Genomic DNA, 21810 nt, shown 5'->3' with positions numbered 1-21810 from the left:
AATCATTGTTCAGACTCGTAAATACATTCCCCCGCTGCCGCGTGGGCCACTCGTCTTCACCTAGCTTCCTGTCATCGTTGACCGGGAGGAGACGAGTCAGAAAGTCTGAAAGGGATTACGTGCGACTCATATGAATTCATCTTAGGGTCTCGCCTCATCGTGACGGTATTGCATAATCTATCGACATACCATAGTGGCAGTGCATACGTTTCTAATGGTCTGATGGATGGTAACGGCGGGTGGTTGTTTTATTCCCATGGTAGTTATGAAGATGTTCAAATTTAAACATCAAATTGCCATTGGCTGGAGATGGGTAGGTGAAAGGTCTGCGATGACAATGTGAGATATAGTGCCTTTGGAGGGGTGGAACAGAGGTTATTAAGTCATTGCCTTTGGCGTGGGAACACAAAGTCAGGTGTGTGCCATTTATTTGTTTGTTCGTTCGTTTTATGGTGTGACCTTTAGCCCGAGAGGCGCAGATGCTCACGTTTGCAGAAATATGAAAAGGACATTTTGAGCAAATATTTATACACTCGTCCACCATTCCACAGTGTCCAAACAAAAGCAGGAAGTAAGCTCAGGTCGAAGCCTTTCTCCACCCAGAAGGCTTTTCCGTGCCACTTCTGTGAAACTCCAGTAAGGGCCGTGTCCACTAATGGAAACGCAGGCCAAACAATGGGACAAAAAGTCATAACAGTCAGGAGAACTGACATCACTAATTTCCTCCGGCGGAGAAATTAACCTTCTACCCATGACACACGGTCTTGACTTACTACTCATTTCCCAGACAGTGGTTTTGAAGCATTGCATTTTGTCAATGGCTCATGGAGACGTCCAGTACTGTCCAAGCTCTCCCCTTATCTCCCCAGATATGCAGGTGTCTGGCCAGGGCCTCAGTGATGATATGTCGGGGGGACAGTGAATTGGTGCCTGTTCCTCGAGCCTGTAGCCTGTAGCCTGGCCATCCCAGCTCTGTTTTACAGGGGTTCAATTAAGATAAGGAGGAGATTCCTCCTCACACACAGTAAGTCATGGGCAGAGGATATGAGACAGGCAGTCATTAGCAGTCTTCCTGGCAGAGGCGGTGATGGAAGCAGGTTGGGACTGATCTTATCACCCCTCCATGGCCCTCCTGGTCCCCCGTGGGTCAGGGAAGGGGACTAGAGGGGAAAAGAGAGAGGGAAGATATGCCCCCACTCCCTTCCTCAGAACTTCCTCTGGCCCCTTATGTTGTGAGGGGGTAACAATGTTTCAAACGTGGGAATCGCTGACGTGTGGAGGAAATGCCAGGCTTTGGCCTAGTTAGTGAATTACTTTTCACTTGGCTCTTTCCTTTAAAGTTGTGAGAGTGTGAAATCGAGAGAAATTAGAGGTGCATGTGTTAAAATGGCATTTATGGGCAGGTCCATTTTCCAAAGCAAATACACAAGACCATCCATTGCCTTGACAATGAGAAACATATATGAAAAAAATAACTGTGGATTCTTTTTCTATTTTTCATATCATACAGTATCTAATGATTTTATTAATTTAGCAGACATTTATCCCAAGCGTCAGCATACATGGGAGTCAAACCCACAACCCCGGCGTCGCAAGTGCCATGCCCTACCAAGTGAGCCAGACGCAACATAGAAAATATGAGCATGATATGCCAACATATCAAAGTTGTGGAAAACTGAGACTCTCCTCGGGTCTTGGTTCTGGACATTCCACTGCGTCTACTGCATCAAAAAATACTTTCCTAAACAGGACAGCGTTGGAAAGGAATTAGCCGTCAGATGTGGGATGCACACAGAGATAGATTGAAAGACAGAGATTGGGAGAAAGAGAGAGGGAGAAAAGTATGTGCTGTACACGTTTACTCATTTTCTATCCAGAAAGCCCCATTTATTTTCAGCGCACACAGTCTGGGGAGAGAGTTGAGATAATATTCTTGCCTCTCTGCTTTGTTGTTTATCTCCCAAGCCACTCTCTGGGGAACACTCTGTGTGTCAGTGCTGGCTCTGTCAAACTTTGACAGGAAAAGGGGATCTTGAGGATTTACAGAGAGACAGAATGTATGACGTAAGGTAAAAATGCAGACAAGGTAAACATCTGTCGTTCGGCCCCTGAACAAGGCAGTTAACCCACTGTTCCCTGGTAGGCCGTCATTGTAAATAAGAATTTGTTCTTAACTGACTTGCCTAGCTAAATAAAGTTAAAATAAAAACATTTGATGGGTTCGTGGTGAGATTAACAACCCTAATGATGCTAGCTACCTGTCTCAATTAGCCACCAACAACACCTTAACCAAAACGCTGGTCTACCTCAGTAGCTCTTACTACCTGCCAACAATAACCAGAATAAGTCCTTGGGTGTCTTGCATCAATTCAGCAGCTATACTTCTCATGTACTCTACAGATGTCTTGAGCCAAAGGGCATAAAGGAACGAGCACCACAATACACACAGACCGGCTCATCATAAACAGACAAATCAGTGGAATGCATCTGAAGCCCCTAGGAAGTGTGCTTGGTACTGTACATCATGTGCATGTTTATGGGCTGCAGCTGAGGAATTCGACAGGACCGCCATTTTAATTAACCCGGAGTTGCCGTCTTCCCCGGTCTTCATTATTTTATGACACCATATTCCACAGTGTTCCACACATCCTTCAACGGAGGGGAAAATATGCTTTGAATACCCTGTGGTTCCTCCTTTGGATAGAGGCACGCTGAAGATCAGACGGATAGCTAAACACATCCATATGATAAACCTCTTCTCCTCATGGTGAAATATGTCTGCGCTGCACTCTGCACTCTTACGCTGCCCTGCAGCCCTGTCGCTATAGTAGAAGGCAGTGTTATTGGTTACTAACTGACATTACTGTTTTCATGTTCAGCATGCGTGGGGAATGATGTTCTTTTCAAAACATTTGATTGACAGGCCATCTTGAGGCCATCATACCACTTAAAACTATAAAACAGGGGCAGAGGGAGAGAGAGAGAGAGTCTTTGATGTTTTTGACTGAGGGTGGGGTGGGGGGGCTTCCAATATCTAAATTCCTGGGGCCACAGAGCCCCATTTGGCAGGCAAAGGAATGGCATTATTAGCTGTGGTGACAAGTGATGATGATGATGATGATGAAGAGGTTTACCGCTGGACTGCCTGTCAGCAATACACCTCTAAAGTAAGCCACGGAAGGGCCCCCAAAAATAACCGCCACCCGCTGGTAGCCGGCTGTTCCCTTAAAGGGGCCCTAGAGGCTATCAAAGGGGCTTTATCTAGGTAAATATGTGAGTAATTTGAGCAATTTGACACCTGTTTGATGCGTCCAGGTAGACCGTCCATCTCTGGGCCCAGGGAGCGGCAAGACCCAGATGAGAGAGAGAGAGAGAGAGGGGAGCTGGCTGGCTGGTTCTCCGGGACAATATCACCACAGTCATCTGCACAGTCACTCAGCACAGATGAACAGGTGCTGTTTGACATGCGGCAGCATGAAATAGGCCCCCGCACTGTAACACATGCCCTCTCCACCTAGGCCCTGTGTTAAGATTCCCCTGCTGTATGCCATAATACAGCCTTGTCTTCACTGGGTCTTTGAACGTGACATTGTTGTGAAAGGTCTTTGAGGGAGAGATGGGGAAGTATGTGTTAAGAGGAGCCGGCTTTGAAGTATGGCCTAGTTTTTCTAGTTTGGCCACCTCAAATTCTTTAACAGATTAGTTTGCTCATAAATATTGGATTGTTGAACATTTTATGTATCGTGTAAAGGATGTGAGATCAACTAACAGCTCGTGTGTCATCCAAGATAGGATCTGAGGAGATACCCATCTGTGTCCTGGGAAATTGTCAAAAGGTCACAGATGTCATGGGCATCACTTTCACCTTGCCTTGCTTGACACAGCACACCAAACTGTCCACGGTAAACTTTTATAGCTCAGGTATCCCTTATTGCCTAAATAAATTGATGACTAGGCTACTTACAGTGAAATAAATGTTACGCAGATTTTTGGGGGAGAAGATCAAAGCATCTCAGACGAAACGCTCATCTTCAGTCAAAACCAAAATCGACCAGACATTCAGATGAGAGAGCATTTGACGCCGTATCAAAGACAGAGCTGAGAGCTGATAGTGATGTGTACAGCAGCACGTCAAACAGGTTATTATCGGTTGGCAAACCTCTACAGCTGTCAGGTGCAGCTCTACAAGACAACACTGTTTTCTCATTTGGAACATGAAAAATAAGATATATATTTTTTCCATACATGAATGAAAGCACAGCTGTCATTCACAAGCTTTCATTAGGGAACGTGCCTCTACTGGTCCTTTTGAACGGGTAAAGTAGCTTTTTGTTGCTCAGCTATCTCACTAAGGACAAGTTGAGGTCATAGCTATCTTTTTATTTGTACCTTTATTTAACCAGGCAAGTCAGTTAAGAACAAATTCTTATTTTCAATGACGGCCTAGGAACAGTGAGTTAACTGCCTTGTTCAGGGGCAGAACGACAGATTTGTCCCCGACCTTGTCAGCTCGGGATTCAATCTTGCAACCTTTCGGTTACTAGTCCAATGCTCTAATCACTAGGCTACCTGCCGCCCCTATAATGGAGGTTCAGTATGAGAATACTGTATTTATTTATTTTTTACCCATAATTAGAGATTTAAGCTGTGCTGTTTGTAAAATCAACAAGCACAGCGTGATGTTATCTTATTGCAATAACGTGATGAGGTGGTCTACACCTCTATTGGTTTGATTCTAATCTAGCACTGACTTGTAAATGCAAAGACAAAGTTTAGTCATTTCTCTCGAAATACACCCAAATTCCCTGAAATACTCTCCTGCCCATAGAGATACTTTCCTAGAGCCGTGTTGTCGTTAGAGGTTCCATGATTAGCTGCTGACATAGAGACTGGGAAGGGTTGGTAATCAGGGATAATTAGGGAGCGTAAAGATCTTTGTTGTCCACCACCCAAAATCCATCAAACTACTGAGGGCATCATGTTTAAATTAGTGAGAAGTCACTAAAGTATCCCTGGTTTGAATCATTTTAAGAGATGTGTGTTTTTCATATGAATGAAAAATTAGGTAATTGATTCTGTTCAAGTAGCCAACACACTTAATGCTGCAGATGAAAGTACACAGATGGCATAGCTACAACACATTTCCCCATCAATAAACCTTCATATTTTATACATAAAACAGAATATAAAACATTGGGAGTAGATACCAAGTGTGGGGGGCGGGGATATCTTTACCTCACTCAGTCTACAGCATTCCTCCATATACTCCTCTAGGCTGTCGCTCGTCGTGCTTTTCCTCAGAGGCCGCTGCTCAAAGTTAACTCCTGTCATATCATCACAGGCCCCTGTAGAGCACTGGCTCTTGGACCTTGTCTTCTCTGAGTTGATCCCGTCAGTCACAGCCCTGTTCTCACCCAGTTCCTCTGAAACCCTGTCACTGTCCTCAGCAGTGTCCTTCAAGGCCCTGTGTTGGGCCCTCTTCATATGTATGTCCTTCTCAGTTATATGAAGGTCTACCCTCTCAACCTCTGTGTTGAGTTCAGCCCCCAACTCCACAGTATTACACTCCAGCACAGCATTGTCTACAGTCGTACATGGTGTGTCTCTTATATCCTCTGTTTGTTTGGTGTCAGAGCACTGTTCAATGGTGAGGAGTGGACCTGGGGTAGGGACAGGAGTATTGAGGTTACAGGAGTCATAGGACGGTTCCCGGCTGTGGACCACAAAGCTCTGCTCTGAGCCGGTGGGTGTGGAGGGAGAGTTGGTTCCACTGGGCAGTTCCACTCCAGAGTCCTCCGACTCAAACTTGTACAGCATGGGAAGCTGAGAGTCTGAGAAAATGTCAGAGAGGTAGCCTGAGTTTGACTCCATCAGGGGCTTTCCAGGCATGTTATCCAGATCAGCATTCCCCTTCAAGCCTTTGACAGGCTCTGCGATGTCCTGCTCAGATACTGACATGGAGATAGTGGATGAAGAATCATCAGCGTTGTTGAGGAGCTTCTCATGGAAGTTGTTGAAGAGCTTCATTTTGGTCAAGACGACCTCATTATCCAGCACATTGTCCCCCTTCCCTGTGAATAATGAAAAGCACAATTAGTAAAGCAGTTTTTTTTTTGCGCATTACCGGAGTTGCCTTTTTCGAGTGTTCCCACAAGTGACTTGAATTTCACTCGCAATTATCCCCAATGAAATAAAAATGTATGTGAGTGTACGCCAGTTTTCAAGTGTTGCATTGCAGTCTACTCTAAGGGCTACAACAATACCACATGCCAGAAAGCTTCAGGTGCACTAAAGGGATGGTGAAGCTAAAAGTGAACTCTTTCAGATTACAAAATGTACTTTTCTTGACCAGAGACATAGAATACCTGAGAGCATCACTAACATCTAATTACAACATCTCTTTCTTAAGGACAGTGGAGGTCAAGAGTAAATGGAAGACTGGAGCCGCTCAGGTATTTGAAATAGTCTCTCTTCTTGTGTAAGCAGGAGGATGGTGTTTTTGTTCCAAAGGACTCACAGTTGCATGTCCAATTCCTTTGACCATGAATGACAGATGTACTCTCAAAATATACATATAAGAGGTATTTGAGGATCTTCCACTGAAACCTGAAGACTGGTTTTATACAAACCGGCATTCTTTAAATGAATATGGGTTAAATGGAATAGTAACTGAAATCTAGACACTGACTGTAGGTCTATAACCTCTCACACGTAGCATAATATAATATCAACTGCTGCAGAATTATGCACTTCTCTCAGTAAAATTATACAATAAATGTTCATTTTGTTTCAGGAGCAGGAGTGGAGAAATATGATTTCTTTCTTTCAGTATCTCCTAAGAAAATGTGAATGCGCACATGTAAATGTGTTATCTTTGACACTGTTATGCAAGCAGACAGTATTTCAACCACATAAAATATGCACCCAAGATGAGTTGAAGTCCTATCAGAAAGGAATTTCATAGTTTTCTCAGCTTTTCATTTCCTTAAAACCGGTCAAACGTAATACATTTGGACATTTTACACAGGACCAATCTGTTTTGGAATTATTGCGTTTTTCTCCCCGGTGCCTAAACGAAACAGTCAACTTTACAGGTGTTGACAAGATTTCTAATGCATTCATTCTATCGATGTAAGAGATTATTCTGGTGAGCACTACTTTATTTAGCCTTCTGGGTCAACAAGTTGTGACAGAATAAAAAATGAATTTAACTAACTGTAGCTGACAATCAAACTGCCTGCCTAATGTCAGAAATTATAAATCAGAAAGTTGTCTAGATATGGGGTGAAAGTAGCCAGTAGGCTATACGGTCCAGTAAGGGAGTATCAGCAAAATAAATGATGGAATTATAGGGGATGGATCTGCGCAGGTAGCCTACTTTTTAAAGTGATTTCTTTGACAATCAGATGAAAACATCATCACACAACACCCATGTTATGTGAAACTGAGCCTGCGAAAAACAACAGTAAACGAGATAAGATGTTTACATGCCTCAGTATCCCTTCTAAGATCAGTATATCCCAGGCATCTTAGCCGGGTTTCTCATAACCGGGATACAAGCTTTTTCGAGTTATTGTAAACGGGATATGATGTTTACATGTGTCAACTCAAAAACAAAATACTTGAGTATCCCGAATAATAACAGGATATTGGTGTGCATGTAAACGTGGTCAGTGAACAATACATAGTATCAGCAATCCAGGGCAATCCATACATCATTGGTCTAGGTTTGGTTGTCGTCGGATCCATTCAGATTCGGGTCTGATTGTTCTCGGCTCGGTTTGGTTCCGGGGTCCCACCTTTTTTGAAACTATCGAGTCCGTTCGGGTCCTGGTGTGATTGTCCTCAGGTCCCTTCGGGTTGGACCCAAGAAGACCTCCACCATCTCCTTTGAGCATCTCATATGTTTTAATTAAATCTGAGTATTACTTTATTCTATTTATTTAGTCCTGTGCTGCAAATCTAACCCAAGCATCTTTCTGGTATAACGTAATAGCAGATCGTTAGATAAAACTTCAACAATAGAGGCTATTATAGAGGCTATTTAAATTGAAGATGTGAGATTAAAAAGGGCTTTGAAGATGTAATCCAGTGCTTTCATTCACTTTAGTGAGGGGAGTTTTTGTAGGAAACATTTGTGAGAGCTAAAAGAAAAGTAAAACTGAATTCATTTGAATATAAATACTAGTTGAATCCCATTACCACCTTACCTCATTACCAAACAAAACAAAACTTCCTAACATGATGCCTACTTAAATTATGCCGACTTAAGGAGTTGTGGTAGGCCATTTGAAATATTTTACTGCAGTGGGCTGCAGGAATATATAAACACTTCCAGGGGAATTCCATAGCTGATTGTTAGGAAATTAGGCAGGCAGAGTTTGTGATTGGATTGGAGGGGACATGGATAGAATGATGGATGATCAAATTCACAGGAGCTCAGGCTGAGTGATGATCCTAAAACCTAATTGGCAGGAAGTTGGTCACTGAGATGAGCACACAAAACTGATTGGAATAGGTGTAACCACCATGTTTTGTTATAACATTCTACTGCCAAACTATTTGGAGATGGTGACGTGTCAGATTTAAAAGCAGCCAGTCAATTACATTGTAATAAATCATATTACAGTGATCCTCTTCCCTCATTTTTGAAGTTGAATGAATTTTCTTAGTATGGAATTGCATTTGAATATTAGTGGGGGTTGTGAGGTGGAGATACTTCCACCCTGTTTGCTCACCTGCTTTTTCTCACAAAACAAAACCCATTGTTTTATTATTTCACTGTGAATAACATCCACAACAATGGAGGCACACCCATGTTATCCCTGAGAAAACAATCAGTTGTGATAATACTGTTTTGGGGTTAGATAGCAGCTCCTATCAGCCTTGGTTCTGGCTCAGGTCTCTTCCCATTTAAAACAATGGCCTTGTTTTCCTAGTTAGTTTACATTTACCGATTCTGGCCAAAGCTTGTGAATCAAGATGGCGGAGCAGTTACGTGCGTTTTTCCAGACCACAACGTTGGCCTCTTGGAAATATTATAAGATTCAGAAATTCCACTGGTGGACAAATAACTTTAACATTAGTATCAGAAAGCAATACTTGCTAGCATATACAGTCAAATGTAGCCTACATGTGTTTTTCTCTTTCAAATTCTGAGTTCAATGTGTTCAACTGAAGTACATTCAGTCAAAATTCCACTGTTTATTTAAGTAGATATCATGAATGAGTTTTAATAGACAAAATTGCATGTGGTGTACATGTGTCATTTGGTATGTCTCACTTAATTGGAATGAGATGTGTACTTTCTACATGACATTCCCGTAGTGCTAATGTTACATGTGGAAAGAATTTCACTGGCTTAACTCAAGACAGTATTCTCAAAACAAATTATTGCAGTAGAGGCAAGGGAATGTATTTCCTGTTTTCTTCAAACGCCAGGAAAATGTAGCACAACTGTTTCCACTGTGGTCAGAGCAAAAGTACAACTACAGTGCCTTCAGAAAAAAAAATCTGTGGAAAGACTTGAAGATTGCTGTTCACCACCACTCCCCATCTAACTTAACAGAGCTTGAGAAAATGCCCAAATCCAGATGCGCAAAGCTTATTCAGACATTCCTAAGATAACCCAAAGCTGTAATTGCCCCCGTAGGTGCTTCTACAAAGTGTTGATTCAGAGGTGTGAATACTTATGTAAATTAGATTTCTGTATTCCATTTTCAATACATTTTCAAAAACATATTTTCACTTTGTCTTTATGGGTATTGTGTGTGGATGGGTGAGAGAAAAAAAATGATTTAATCCGTTTTGAATTCAGGCTGTAACGAAACAAAATGTGGAATAAGTCAAGGGGTATGAATACTTTCTGAAGGCACTGTACTTCAACACTGTTTATGCCCTATTGTGTCAACGATTACCTAGCAACATCAGATGAAAGACTTGTCCAAGTGTGAGTTATGTCTGAGGTAAGTCATTCTTTAGCATGTCTCCGGAGTCTGGAGCATACAGCCTTTGATCAAATCAAATCAAATTGTATTGGTCACGTACACGTGTTTAGCAGACGTTACTGCGGGTGTAGCGACATGCTTGTTCATGCTTGATCTAGCCTGAGTCCTGAACAAAAGCGTATGCAGGATCATATGGTGCTTCCCTTAATAGAGGTTTCACCAGTACAAACAACAGCAAGACTGCAAATAAAACCACACATTTAACCAAGCCCTATTGCTCCCAGATGAACACATAGCATGGACACTCCTGAATCCTGAGCAGTCCAATCAGAAGTATGGGAAATGGATGTCTGGGATGGCCCTCAAGGTTATGACTGTACACTAAATAACTAGTAAATCTCATATGTATATCCATTTACAGCAGCTCCCTAAGCCTTGATAAGGCTGTGGTCCCTTGGGGGAGATATGAGATACTGCAGTCCATGTGTAACCCTCTCGCAGTACCGCTCTGACTTTCTCTTCATTGTCTTTATCAGGTCAGTCTATGGTCAGTCATGTGTTATCAATACGAGTGTAATGGGAACTGGTGTATCTCACACGATGGCAACAGACCAGAAGGAGTAGATAGATAAAGAGCAACATTGATGATCTCCTACATAACAGCTACCAGAGCCGGTTCCATGAGCTCAGTCGAGGTCTCAACTTACTATTGAGAGTAAGAATAGTCAAATAGACCGCACAATTTAAAAATGTGGTCATGCATCAGCGTTTTTTCTCTTGCTATGTCAGTCACTGACAGTCACTCAATTAGCCACTGACAGTCACTCAATCAGCTAAACAATTTTTTATTGGTAGTTAGTCTAGCCAGCTAAATAAACGTGTAGTAATCATGGCCTGGTCTAGGGGGCCCCCAATGATTTGTTAGTCATTCTCACTCAGATATCATATTAACATGGCATAAGTCATTACAAAATGGGTAGAATTGCAAGAAATTTGCTGTACAACTGCACGTTTCTTCTCTCTGCCCCATGGCAAAAGGACTAGAATTGCATGAAATGTATTATGAAATTGCAGTTTTCTCCGCCCCCATGGCAAAATCTGCAGAATTACAGGAAATTAACTTTAAAACAAAACGTTTTCTCTCCACCATCGAGGGGGGCCACTAAAAAATGTTGCCGTGAGTTGGTGAGCCCCTAACTCAATTTTGCTTAGGGCCCCCCACAAGACTAGAGTCGGCACTGACAACGAGTGTACTGCACTTCATCCTATAGACAGGCACACTGCACAACATGTAGGCTGTTGTATTTTGGTTGAAAGTTGCTAAATGTTTGCATCTGCTACTGTAAACTAAAGCCCCCAACTGTCCCACCAAAAATAACTCATCTGAGTTTTCTTTAACTTCTTAGGGCTAGGCCCCTTTTTTCTCAATTTCCGACGAGTTTTCTTTAACATGCAAGCAAATTGTAAACTGCATTACCATAATGTTTATGCTAGCAGCCAAAGCTTTACTCTCACACGGTGTGATTCACCTTGTACTTCGAAGTTCACTGACATCCTAGGAATTGATATGCACTAGTATTTAAAGCAGTGCTGGGCTTCTAATTGAGCACAGGGATTTGCTGATGAGGGGGCATTTTCTTCTGTTGTCCTGAGAAGAAAGCAATCTGCATCCAAATCCCTTTGGATTTTCAATTAATGACCTAGAGACCTGGCTCCCTGTTCAGAGAGATCAAACAGCACCTCACCCAGCTCCAGGCAGCTTGGAATGTGACTAATGCAATACAATGTAATGTGCCCAGGAGTATGAATAAAGTGGAGGTATGTGTTTTGTAAAATACAAACAAGAGAAATAGGTCAATGCCTGTGTTTGCAGAATATGTAGAGACCCTATTTCCCAATCAGTTTTCTTCCATAACCTCGACCACAAACTCTTTCTTCAGTACCTTATCTTTCAGCAGAAGTACTGGAATGACTTAGTTGGAGAAGTTGACCTGGTTTTGGTCAACTGGTTTTGGCTATAGGTTCTCACTCAATAGCAAACCAAAGAACTAAAGGTTTGCTGTGTTTCAGGTTGTCTACACAGAGCAAGCTTAGAGGAAATCATTTCTGAAGTCCCTTTATCCAAGCCATCTTTTTTAACAGCACCAATTGACATTTTGATGTGCAAAGTGCTCTGTGAACGCCTTAGGGTCTCATGCCTTATAAAGCCAGGAAGCCCCGTCTGTGTCAGGTTTCAGAAGCCACATTTGCATCGGGAGTAACGTGTTATGTTTTCTGGCCTATCCAGACAAATAATCTATTCCCTCTGAGTGAGTGAGCCCAGCCTGGGAGAGCCCAACCCGTCACATGGGGCGGCAGGGTAGCCTAGTGGTTAGAGCGTTGGACTAGTAGGTTGCAAGTTCAAACCCCCGAGCTGACATGGTACAAATCTGTCGTTCTGCCCCTGAACAGGCAGTTAACCCACTGTTCCTAGGCCGTCATTGAAAATAAGAATTTGTTCTTAACTGACTCGCCTGGTTAAATAAAGGTAAAATTAAAAAAAGTTTAAAAAACATAAACGGTGACAGTCTAGCGATTCCGCTCGTTATGGTTTCATCTGGCTGTGGGGTTGTTCCACCTCAAAAAAAGCACAATATAGAGGATTTCGACACCCACCATCTCAAGTTGTTCTGAAATCATTTCTGTTGTTAGAAACAAATAAGATAATTCCTGCAACATTATTTTGTTTAAATATAATTTGATCTCTGATAAACTAAGATAATTGATTGCACCCAAATTGGCAATTTTAATTTATAGGATTCATTTAATGTTCAATAAATATAGTACCTAACATCCGATTTGGACCAAAGTCGGAGTATTGTTTCTTCGCCATTTGTTATGTATTCTCAGTGAATTCAGTGATGTTTTTCCCACCTGTTCACAGAAATTAGTAATTGAAGTTGTTAGGTCTATGTCTCATCCGACATCCTGATATGACCAGGTTCTGTCCACTAGATGGTGCTGTTCCTGCTATTAGGTGATTTTTTTTTTAAAGACCCCCAATATTAAAGTTCACCCAAATTACAAAATAACAATTTATAACTAACTATTACCAGAATGGTGAGTTCCAGACCTTTCTAAAACTATGTTATTGTTTATGGCCATCTTATGAAAAATAATTATGTTTGTATTTAGGAGGAAATAGAAGAGGTTTTAAGAGAAAACATATTTTTCTGGGACTGAAGAAACTAGGAACCTATTTTCAAAACCAAGAATGTGGAAATTAATAAAAGGTGGAGATTGTTAAAAACATTATTTTGTGGATTAAAGTTAATCAAGAAACTGGTTCAAGAAATTAGAAAAACAAAAATCTTGCTTTGTGATAAAAAAAACATTTGACTCTTTTCTTCTCTGTTTATGCTACCTTATCCTTACTCATAAATGCAGTAATTGCCAGCTCCTCTGAATTAGCAGCAGACAGAAATGGGACCAGATTGACATGAATCACACACTGAAGTCACCTTGCTTATTCAACCATGTAATCCAACTACTACCATTGTGATACAATCTGCTTGGCTTGATCCCTCAAATGATCTGGTATTGCACCCAAGCAAGTGTCAACATCATCCAGGTGTCATCAACGGAAAGACAAAACAGATCTGAAATCCCACACTGTAGTTGAACAGACAGCTGAGTCAGCCTGTTTTCAGTAAGGCTGAGTAACCCCACAACATATAATTAGGCTACACACTGTCCGCCCCCCTAGACTCGTCTTTAGCATCCTTTCTGTCATAAAAGACGGAGTCAGGTGTTTCCCTTAACATTAATTTCACATTCCAGACACACAGTTGATTATTGTCAATCAGCTTAGCCAACAAAAATAAGCCCCGGATAATCAACTTCACAGTGATCTCTCTAAAGGGGAGTTCAGATAAATGGATCGCCCTCCCAAATGCCTGGAGCCTCCACTCTACTGTGAGAACAACGGTTTAAGCTCCTGGATGGCTGTCACTCCCTCACAGGGAAAACACAGCCAGCCAGTTGGCAGAAGCTGGTCGGATTGGGGAGGGGCAAAAATATGTGCTGTAAGGAGGGGTAATATCCACCATTCTTCAGTGTGTGTGTATGTGTGTGTGTGTGTGTGTGTCCTTCATTAGATTTCACGGACCCTCCCTGAGGTGTGTTGACCTGTGTGTGTGCAGACTCAACATTCCACTACTGCTCTCGCAGTAGGGTGGAAGCTGAGATCCCAACAATCAGATGATTTACAACTAGAGAATGACAGATGTTGTTAGGTTGAGCATGTACAGTATATTTCTACTGAAATGCTCCCATTAATTAAACTAGGCCAAGAAGAGTTTCAAATAAACTTTTTTTCCTACTCACTGAAAAGGGTGTTTTCCTGCTTAGTGTTTTTGGAAGTAGGTTTTATCTCCCCATGCAGGTGTGCTCCTCCGAATGCTAAAAGGCGGGCTCCAGTAGCTCAGGCTCTGGGCAATGGCATGTGAAATCCCCGGGCAAAGCTATTAATTCAGTTGGCCCCTTGGATCCTAAGTGGAAAGGTCATAAACAGGTTGTGACAGGCGTGCTATTTTTACGGCCGGGGGGCTTTGGAGAATGTCCGTTCTCTGTTAGCACTTTGAGTGGTTAGTTGGACTGACCATAAGTCTGCTGGTAGAACTTCATGCCCACTACTAGTCACTGTCATGAAATGTTTTTGAATACATGTTTCAACCTCAAGTTGTTATGGATGTAATGATAACTGGAGGTGGATACGCAAGAGACACATTTATAATTCAAGGAAAACACCATTGTGATCCAATTGACCCGAAAGAAAACAAAAAAACATATTTTCCGACATCATTTCAACTGCAGTTCAGGTGACAGAAACAAGATGCCCTGATCAGGTGTGAAATACCACGACACACCTTCCCTCTCAGCCCTTCCCCATCTCTCACCTCATCCCCCAAGGAAACCCACCAGGGCACCTCTCAGCTCCATGTCTCTATCTTTTTTCGCAATTCCACCTCTTCCTTGGACGTAATGTCGACCCTAAGTAGGATTCCCAGACTGCGAGCTAGATGCTAGCAGAGACCCCGCTCCCCACTCCTCCACTATCAGATGCCATTAGGATAAGGCAAGACTGAGCTAACTCAAGTCAAGTCTCCTTGGGGCTAGTTTCCTCCAACAGCTCAGGTCTGGAGTTTGAATCCTCCCACAATCCCCCTCACCAACCAACTCTGATGTTTCTAAATAACACATATTACTTCAACATTGAACACAAATCAACATTAATATGTTTAAATAGGCCATTCCCAATCTTGTTGTAGGTTTGATGACGGAATCCTACATCGACACTGCTATTGGCTTTTGATTATTGTGATGATCATGAATTATTGTGGCAGGATCACACTGGAAAAAACTAGGGCATCAAGACACAGTTGAACTTCACACATAGTTGAAGTAAATCTGATGTTTAACATGTAAAGTACTCCCCTTACTCCCTCCAGGTGCTCAAATTCCTCAGGATCTGAATCATACCTGTCAGCCTGTCCTCACAGGATGATTCCATTCCATATATCAGTGAATTCCACTGTGTGCCGTTCTGCCTGGTTGTTTATGAGTCAGGGTGATGAATACGGGGAGGCAAGTGGGGACTCTTTTAATTTGTTTATCGCTATAAAGTGAACATTTTAAAACACTGCTGATGTAATTCCTTACTATGTGCTCAGGGAAACGCTATGCACAGAGGGTGTGTTCGTAAATGCATCAGTTATTCTGCGCTCTGGCACACTCAGACGAGAGTGCTCTGAAATCGGAGTAGATGGCCAGAGTGAATGTACAAAGTAAGAGCCCAAGGATGTTTCTGAATGTTTGCTCTTTCACACCCTGATCTGTTTCAGCTGTCTTGTGCTTGTCTCCTTCCCCCACCAGGTGTCTCATTTTTCCCCATTATCCCCTGTGTATTTATATCTGCGTTTTCTGTTTGTCTGTTGCCAATTCGTCTTGTTTTGTCAGGTCTTACCAGCATGTTTCCCATTTCGCCAGTTCTCTAGTTCTTGTTTTTTAGGCTTCCCGGTTCCGACTTTTCCTCCTGTCCTGACCCTGTGCCTGTCTGCCGTTCTGTCCCTGATTGACTCCGCCTTGGATTACGAACCTCTGCCTGCCCTCGACCTGCCCTTTGCCTGCCCCTTTGTTATAATAAATATTCTGAGAACCAAACTATCCATCTCCTGTGTCTGCATCTGGGTCATATCCTGAGTTGTGATAAACTCCTTTTCCCCCCCAAAATAATTAGTGTCATTGTATTTCACCTCCTCTTGCAATCCTCGTTCTGTGAACTTAACAGGGATCGAAGACAACAATAGGGCCACACAAGAATACACCAATAAATGCCTTGCCTTGATGTACTGTACACAATGTGAGCGTTATCTTTACAATGGTTATTTTTATCCAACCCAAGGATCATGGCAAACAACATGATTCCTGCCAAGGGGAGTCTAAGCTCTTTCACAACTACAACAATGCTGGAAATTCTTGGTCTCAGGACAAAACAAATTGAGGATCTGAGTGGGGACAATCCTTCCCAACATGTGTTGGTCATACTGTACATAAGCTGAGATCGTTATCTGATAGAGGCGGATTCTTGGAACGTCGACAAACCTGTAAGCTACAGAATAGTCCCATTATAAAGGAGTGGAAGGAGAACGAGAAGTTACACTGTATCACAAGAGCCCCATATATTCTGTGACTATTAACAGGTCCTAAACACAAGATAATTTCTATGTTTTTGAGTCAGGATATTTCAGACTTTTTCTCCCCTTAAACATGCAATATGTAGCTATTATGCTTTATCAGATGTGATTTGTCAAAGCACTTGGTTTTGCATGGTCATATAATATAAAGCTTTTTGTCTGTTGATTACCATATTTAATGTAATATGATATTCTTCAATTACCACAGACATGAGGATGTGGATTGATATGAACGTGTTTCACAGCTTTTTTCAAAACGGCTCCACAGCACCGACTATTAATGTCCCTTCCTCTTAGAGTTTGGTTATTTCATGACACTGCCGTGTTTTGAAGAGTCAACCTAATTTTTGGTGGCACGTCTGTACAATATGCTTTGCTTTAGCTTGGATCGTATATAACAAACAGATGGTACATAAATGAGAATAATAAAAAATAAAAAAATGTCTCACTCCCCAATGGTATAGTAATTAAATATATTGCCATTGGAAAGCAAAAGTAATTGTTCTGTCTGGGCTCCAAATTAAAACCATGCTAAGCTATATAAGAGCATATTGTTGCTTATTCTAATCAAGAGACCATTACACTGTATCAAGTCCAGTTCTCCTCAATACATTCTATTGGGACATACAGCAGGAAAATAATCCTTCATCAACAGGAAATGCAAATTATTATGTGGATTATAAATAATGGACATTTCTCTATGGGTTGATACATTTTTTATGAGGGCAAATCAATTGGAAATTTCAAAGTGGAAATTACACATTTAGAAGACTTTAAAAAATCAAATACACTAGAAGTTTGCATTTCCTGCATTTCAGGAAAATTCTCAGAGTGATCAAATTAAGTGATCAAATTAAGATCCTACATCTGTATTTTATTTAACCTTTATTTAACTAGGCAAGTCAGTTAAGAACAAATTCTTATTTACAACTACGGCCTACCCCGGCCAAACCCGGACAACGCTGGGCCAATTGAGCGCCACCCTATGGGACTCCCAATCACGGACGGATGTGATACAGCCTGGAATCGAACCAGGGACTGCAGTGACCCCTCTGGGGACTGCAGTGACCCCTCTGAGATGCAGTTCCTTAGACCGAGAGGCAACAATACTACTTTACTTTCATCTGTACACTGAGAAAAAGTCCATGTGGATATGAGTCAATATATGTTTGTTTTTGTCTATGTTAGTGGTTCGCAACTCTAGTCCTCGATTACCCCCAACAGTAAACATTTTTATTGTAGCCCGGACAAGCATACCTGATTCAACTGGTCAACTAATCATAAGGCCCTCAATTAGTTTAATCAGGTGTTTTTTGTCTGGGGCTACAACAAAATATGTGTGCTGTTGGGGGTACTCGAGGAGTTGGGAACCGCTGGTCTATGTGATGAGACTATCAGTCTCCTAAAATCCTGACACCATAACAACCCAATGCTAAAGACACCCTCTACTTTCAGACTGAAATTACACTTGTCTCAAACCACAAACACACATCCATCAGACACTCAAATTACAACTTGTGCTGGCAAATCTAGCTGGTAGGGTGAGACAACATGATGGCACAAGGGACAGAGACAGGTTCAACATGAAGCATACTGTACCTTTCCTCCAGGGGTTCAGGATGGCAAAGGACTTCTGCCAGCTGAATACCATGCTGGCTTTAGTCCTCCCCTGACTCATAGATGTAATTCCACAGGTTCAGCGACTACAGAAAAAGTGTGTAAAATACCCCCTCGTCCTCAGCATGAAAAACAGCAGTCAAGAACTCCTCATCCCGTCTTGTTATTTGTCTTATTTTCTGCTTATTCCAGCTCCACTGAGGCTCTCAAAGTAAACTTCAGTGTTCAGTTCTGTGGGAGGCATCTGTTGTCACAGAGCTGAGTCTGTCCCCTGTTTGCGTCATGGTGCCTGCCTCCTGCTTACCTGTCTGCCGGTCTGTCTGGTAGCGTGCCTGCCTGTGGCTTGTTGCGTCTGTATGTGTGTCAGTGAGCTTCACTCCTCCATCTGAGGAGAGAGAGGGGGCCGGCCTCAACCGACAACATACACCACTACCACAGGCACAGATCCGCTGGGAGGAGTGGCAGCCAGCCAGAGGGAGGAGGAAGGGAAGAGAGGGAGGAAGGAAGAGAGGAGAGGGAGGAAGGGAAAAGACTAGGGAGAAGCATGGGACTCAAATTCAACCTGAGGGTGAATGTCTGAGAATACTAACAGATGGATAGAAGGAGAGAGAAAAGGGTAGAGTGGGTCAATTGCCAGATAAGGTATTATTCACTGAGATATAGTCTTTGAGGATTTTCTTGAGGACTTTTTTATCCCCCTTGTCACAGAGAAAGTGAGGGGGGGTGGAATCTGCATCATGTGTCAATTACTCTATTGGGAAAACAGATATGTTTCACTTTTGCATCTCAGAAGAGAGACAGGGTGGAGAATGTGCTTTGCTGTCTTTCATTATAAACGCTCACATGGGCCAGGAAATACCAAAGGAAAATGGACTGGATGATCCAGTCTGCCTCACAGTAGAGTTCCTAATCTACTTTTACACCAAAATAAAATCCCCAAGTAGATTCTTGACTAGATATCTGACATTTCATCCCATTCTTAAAGCCAGACTGTATTGGCATCTGCTAACATATAACATCTCAACAAAACAATGGATCTGGAAATGTTTCACTACACTTCAAGCCTGCTACTGTACTACTGTTAATCAATGATAGCCAAAGTGAGACGTTTGAAAACATTTCAGAAACAAAAGTATGTGGACACTCCTTCAAATTAGTGGATTTGGCAATGTCAGCCACACCTGTTGCTGACATGTGTCTATGTGACCAATGCAATTTGATTTGACTTGATTGGACAGGTGTATAAAATCGAGCACACCGCCATGCAATCTCCATAGACAAACATTGGCAGTAGAATGGCTCGTACTGAAGAGCTCAGTGACTTTCAACGGGGCACTGTCATATACCACCTTTCCAACAAGTCTGTTTGTTAAATCTCTGCCTTGCTAGAGCTGCCCCAGTCAACTGTAAGTGCTGTTATTGTGAAGTGGAAACGTCTAAGAGCAACAGCGGCTCATCTGTAAAGTGGTAGGTGACACAAGCTCACAGAAAGGGGAGTGCTGAAGTGCGCAAAGCGTAAAAATCTACTGTCCTCGGTTGCAACACTCACTACCAATCCCCAAACTACCTCTGGAAGTTTGGGGATTGGGGTCGGCTGGAGTGGTGTAAAGCTCGCCACCATTGGACTCTGGAGCAGTGGAAACATGTTTCCCTAGAGTGATGAATCACGTCTCACCATCTGGCAGTCCAACGGACAAATCTGTGTTTGGCAGATGCCAGGAGAACGCTACCTGCCCGAATGCATAATGCTGACTGTAAAGTTTGGTGGAGGAGGAATAATGGTCTGGGACTGTTTTTCATGGTTCGGGCTAGGCCCCTTAGTTCCAATGAAGGGAAATCTTAATGATATAACGTACAATGCCATTCAAGACGATTCTGTGCTTCCAACTTTGTGGCAACAGTTTGGGGAAAGCCCATTCCTGTTTCAGCAGGAAGCGAAGTCCATACAGAAATGGCTTGTCAAGATCGGTGTGGAAGAACTTGACTGGCCTGCACAGAGCCCTGACCTCAACCCCATCGAACACCTTTGGGATGAATTGGAACGCTGACGGCGAGCCAGGCCTAATCGCCCAACATCAGTGCCCGACCCCACTAATGCTCTTGTGGCTAAGTGGAAGCAAGTACCCGCTGCAATGTTCCAACATCAAGTGGAAAGCCTTCCCAGAAGAGTGGAGGCTGTTACAGCAGCAAAGAGGGTGTTGTAGAAATTCTTACACAGGGACACTCAAAGTCAATATTAAATGAATTATTGTTTATTATTAGCGAGCTGACGAGGTTCCAACAAACTTAATGCACCATAGTGGCTGTCTGTCAGGAGCTCCACTGGGGCAGTCCCAGCAGTTGTCTTACATACGGCTGGCTATACACAGGTTGTCATGGTTCCTCCTGGCACCAGAGGGCAACAGAGACCGCCCTAGAGACTTGTATTGGACTCAGGTGTGTCTTATTATTTCATGAGTGTGTCCCTGTTAAAAGAGGTGTGTTTTCTGGGCCTCCCGGGTGGTGCAGTGGTCTAAGGCACTGCAATACAGTGCTAGCTCAGAAGTCGCTAGTGCTCTCATCACGCACTAGCGACTCCTGTGGTGGGCTGGGCGCAGTGCACGCTGACCAGACAGCTAGGTGCACAGTGTTTCCTCCGACACATTGGTTGGCATCTGGGTTGGATGCGCGTTGTGTTAAGAAGCATTGCGGCTTGGCTTGGTTGGGTTGTGTTTCGGAGGACGCATGACTCTCGACCTTCGTCTCTCCCGAGCCCGTACGGAAGTTGTAGCGACAAGACAGTAATAATTTCTTATTTTTTAAAAAGAGGTGTGTTTTCTGTGGTCCTTTGCAGAAGCTTGAATTGTTTACCGTGTGTGTTCATTTCCTGAGTGAGTTTTCGAAACTTAGTGTTTGTTGTTTTCTAGTGTACTGTGATCCTGCGGCTACTGTTTCTCAGTAAAGTATTTATGTTTATACTTAACCACTGATTCCTCGTCTGGTCTCTTCTGCACATGGGTCCAACCTCATCACATCACAGCAAGCTTCTGCCACAACATGGACCCAGCAGAGATCACCCAGATCTGGAATGTGGTTGCCTACCAAGGAGTACTGTTAGGACAGCAGCAAGAACAGCTCTGCCAAATCTCCGGGACCCTTCAGGGACTTGCAGAGTCTGTCACATCTGCTTCTGCCACACCCCCTAGTGGACATACGGTGTCTCCTTGACCTGCAGCCATTCCCCCAGTACACTCTCCCTCTCCCTCTCTCTCTCTCTCTCTGTGTGTGATTGTGTGGTTGGAGACAGGTGTGCTGGAGTCAGAGCAAATCCCCAACAGCTGCAATCTGTTCCATAATCAAGACCTCTACAAATAATCAGTCCTGCCACTTCCACTCTGCTAGATCGTAATCTCCTTTTCAGTCAGTCATGCTTATAATTTTGTTGTAATTTAAGATCCTGTATCCTGCTTTGCCTGTTTTCCTGCCTGACACTGTTTAGCCTTGTGGCAGCAGGTAGCCTAGTGGTTAGAGCA

The 21810-nt window shown here is 42.9% G+C and overlaps 1 protein-coding gene across 2 annotated transcripts in view; it reads right to left on the bottom strand.

Annotated features, from left to right (window-relative positions):
- Positions 1-18592, bottom strand: part of LOC110502405 (uncharacterized) — a 32968-nt gene extending 14376 nt beyond the window's left edge. For both annotated transcript variants that reach the window (XM_021580396.3, XM_021580397.3), the window contains exons 1-2: positions 18281-18592; positions 5236-6071 (exon numbers count right to left, since the gene is read on the bottom strand). In XM_021580396.3, coding sequence (XP_021436071.2) covers positions 5236-6071; positions 18281-18359 — 915 coding nt within the window. In that variant the 5' untranslated portion in view covers positions 18360-18592. The remainder of the gene's footprint in view (positions 1-5235; positions 6072-18280) is intronic.
- Positions 18593-21810: the final 3218 nt, after the last annotated feature.

This window comes from Oncorhynchus mykiss, chromosome 23 (genome assembly GCF_057628025.1).
Source record: "Oncorhynchus mykiss isolate SJ-2025 chromosome 23, ASM5762802v1, whole genome shotgun sequence".
Classification (NCBI taxonomy): Eukaryota; Metazoa; Chordata; class Actinopteri; order Salmoniformes; family Salmonidae; genus Oncorhynchus; species Oncorhynchus mykiss.
This window is presented reverse-complemented; position numbering and strand designations above follow the sequence as displayed.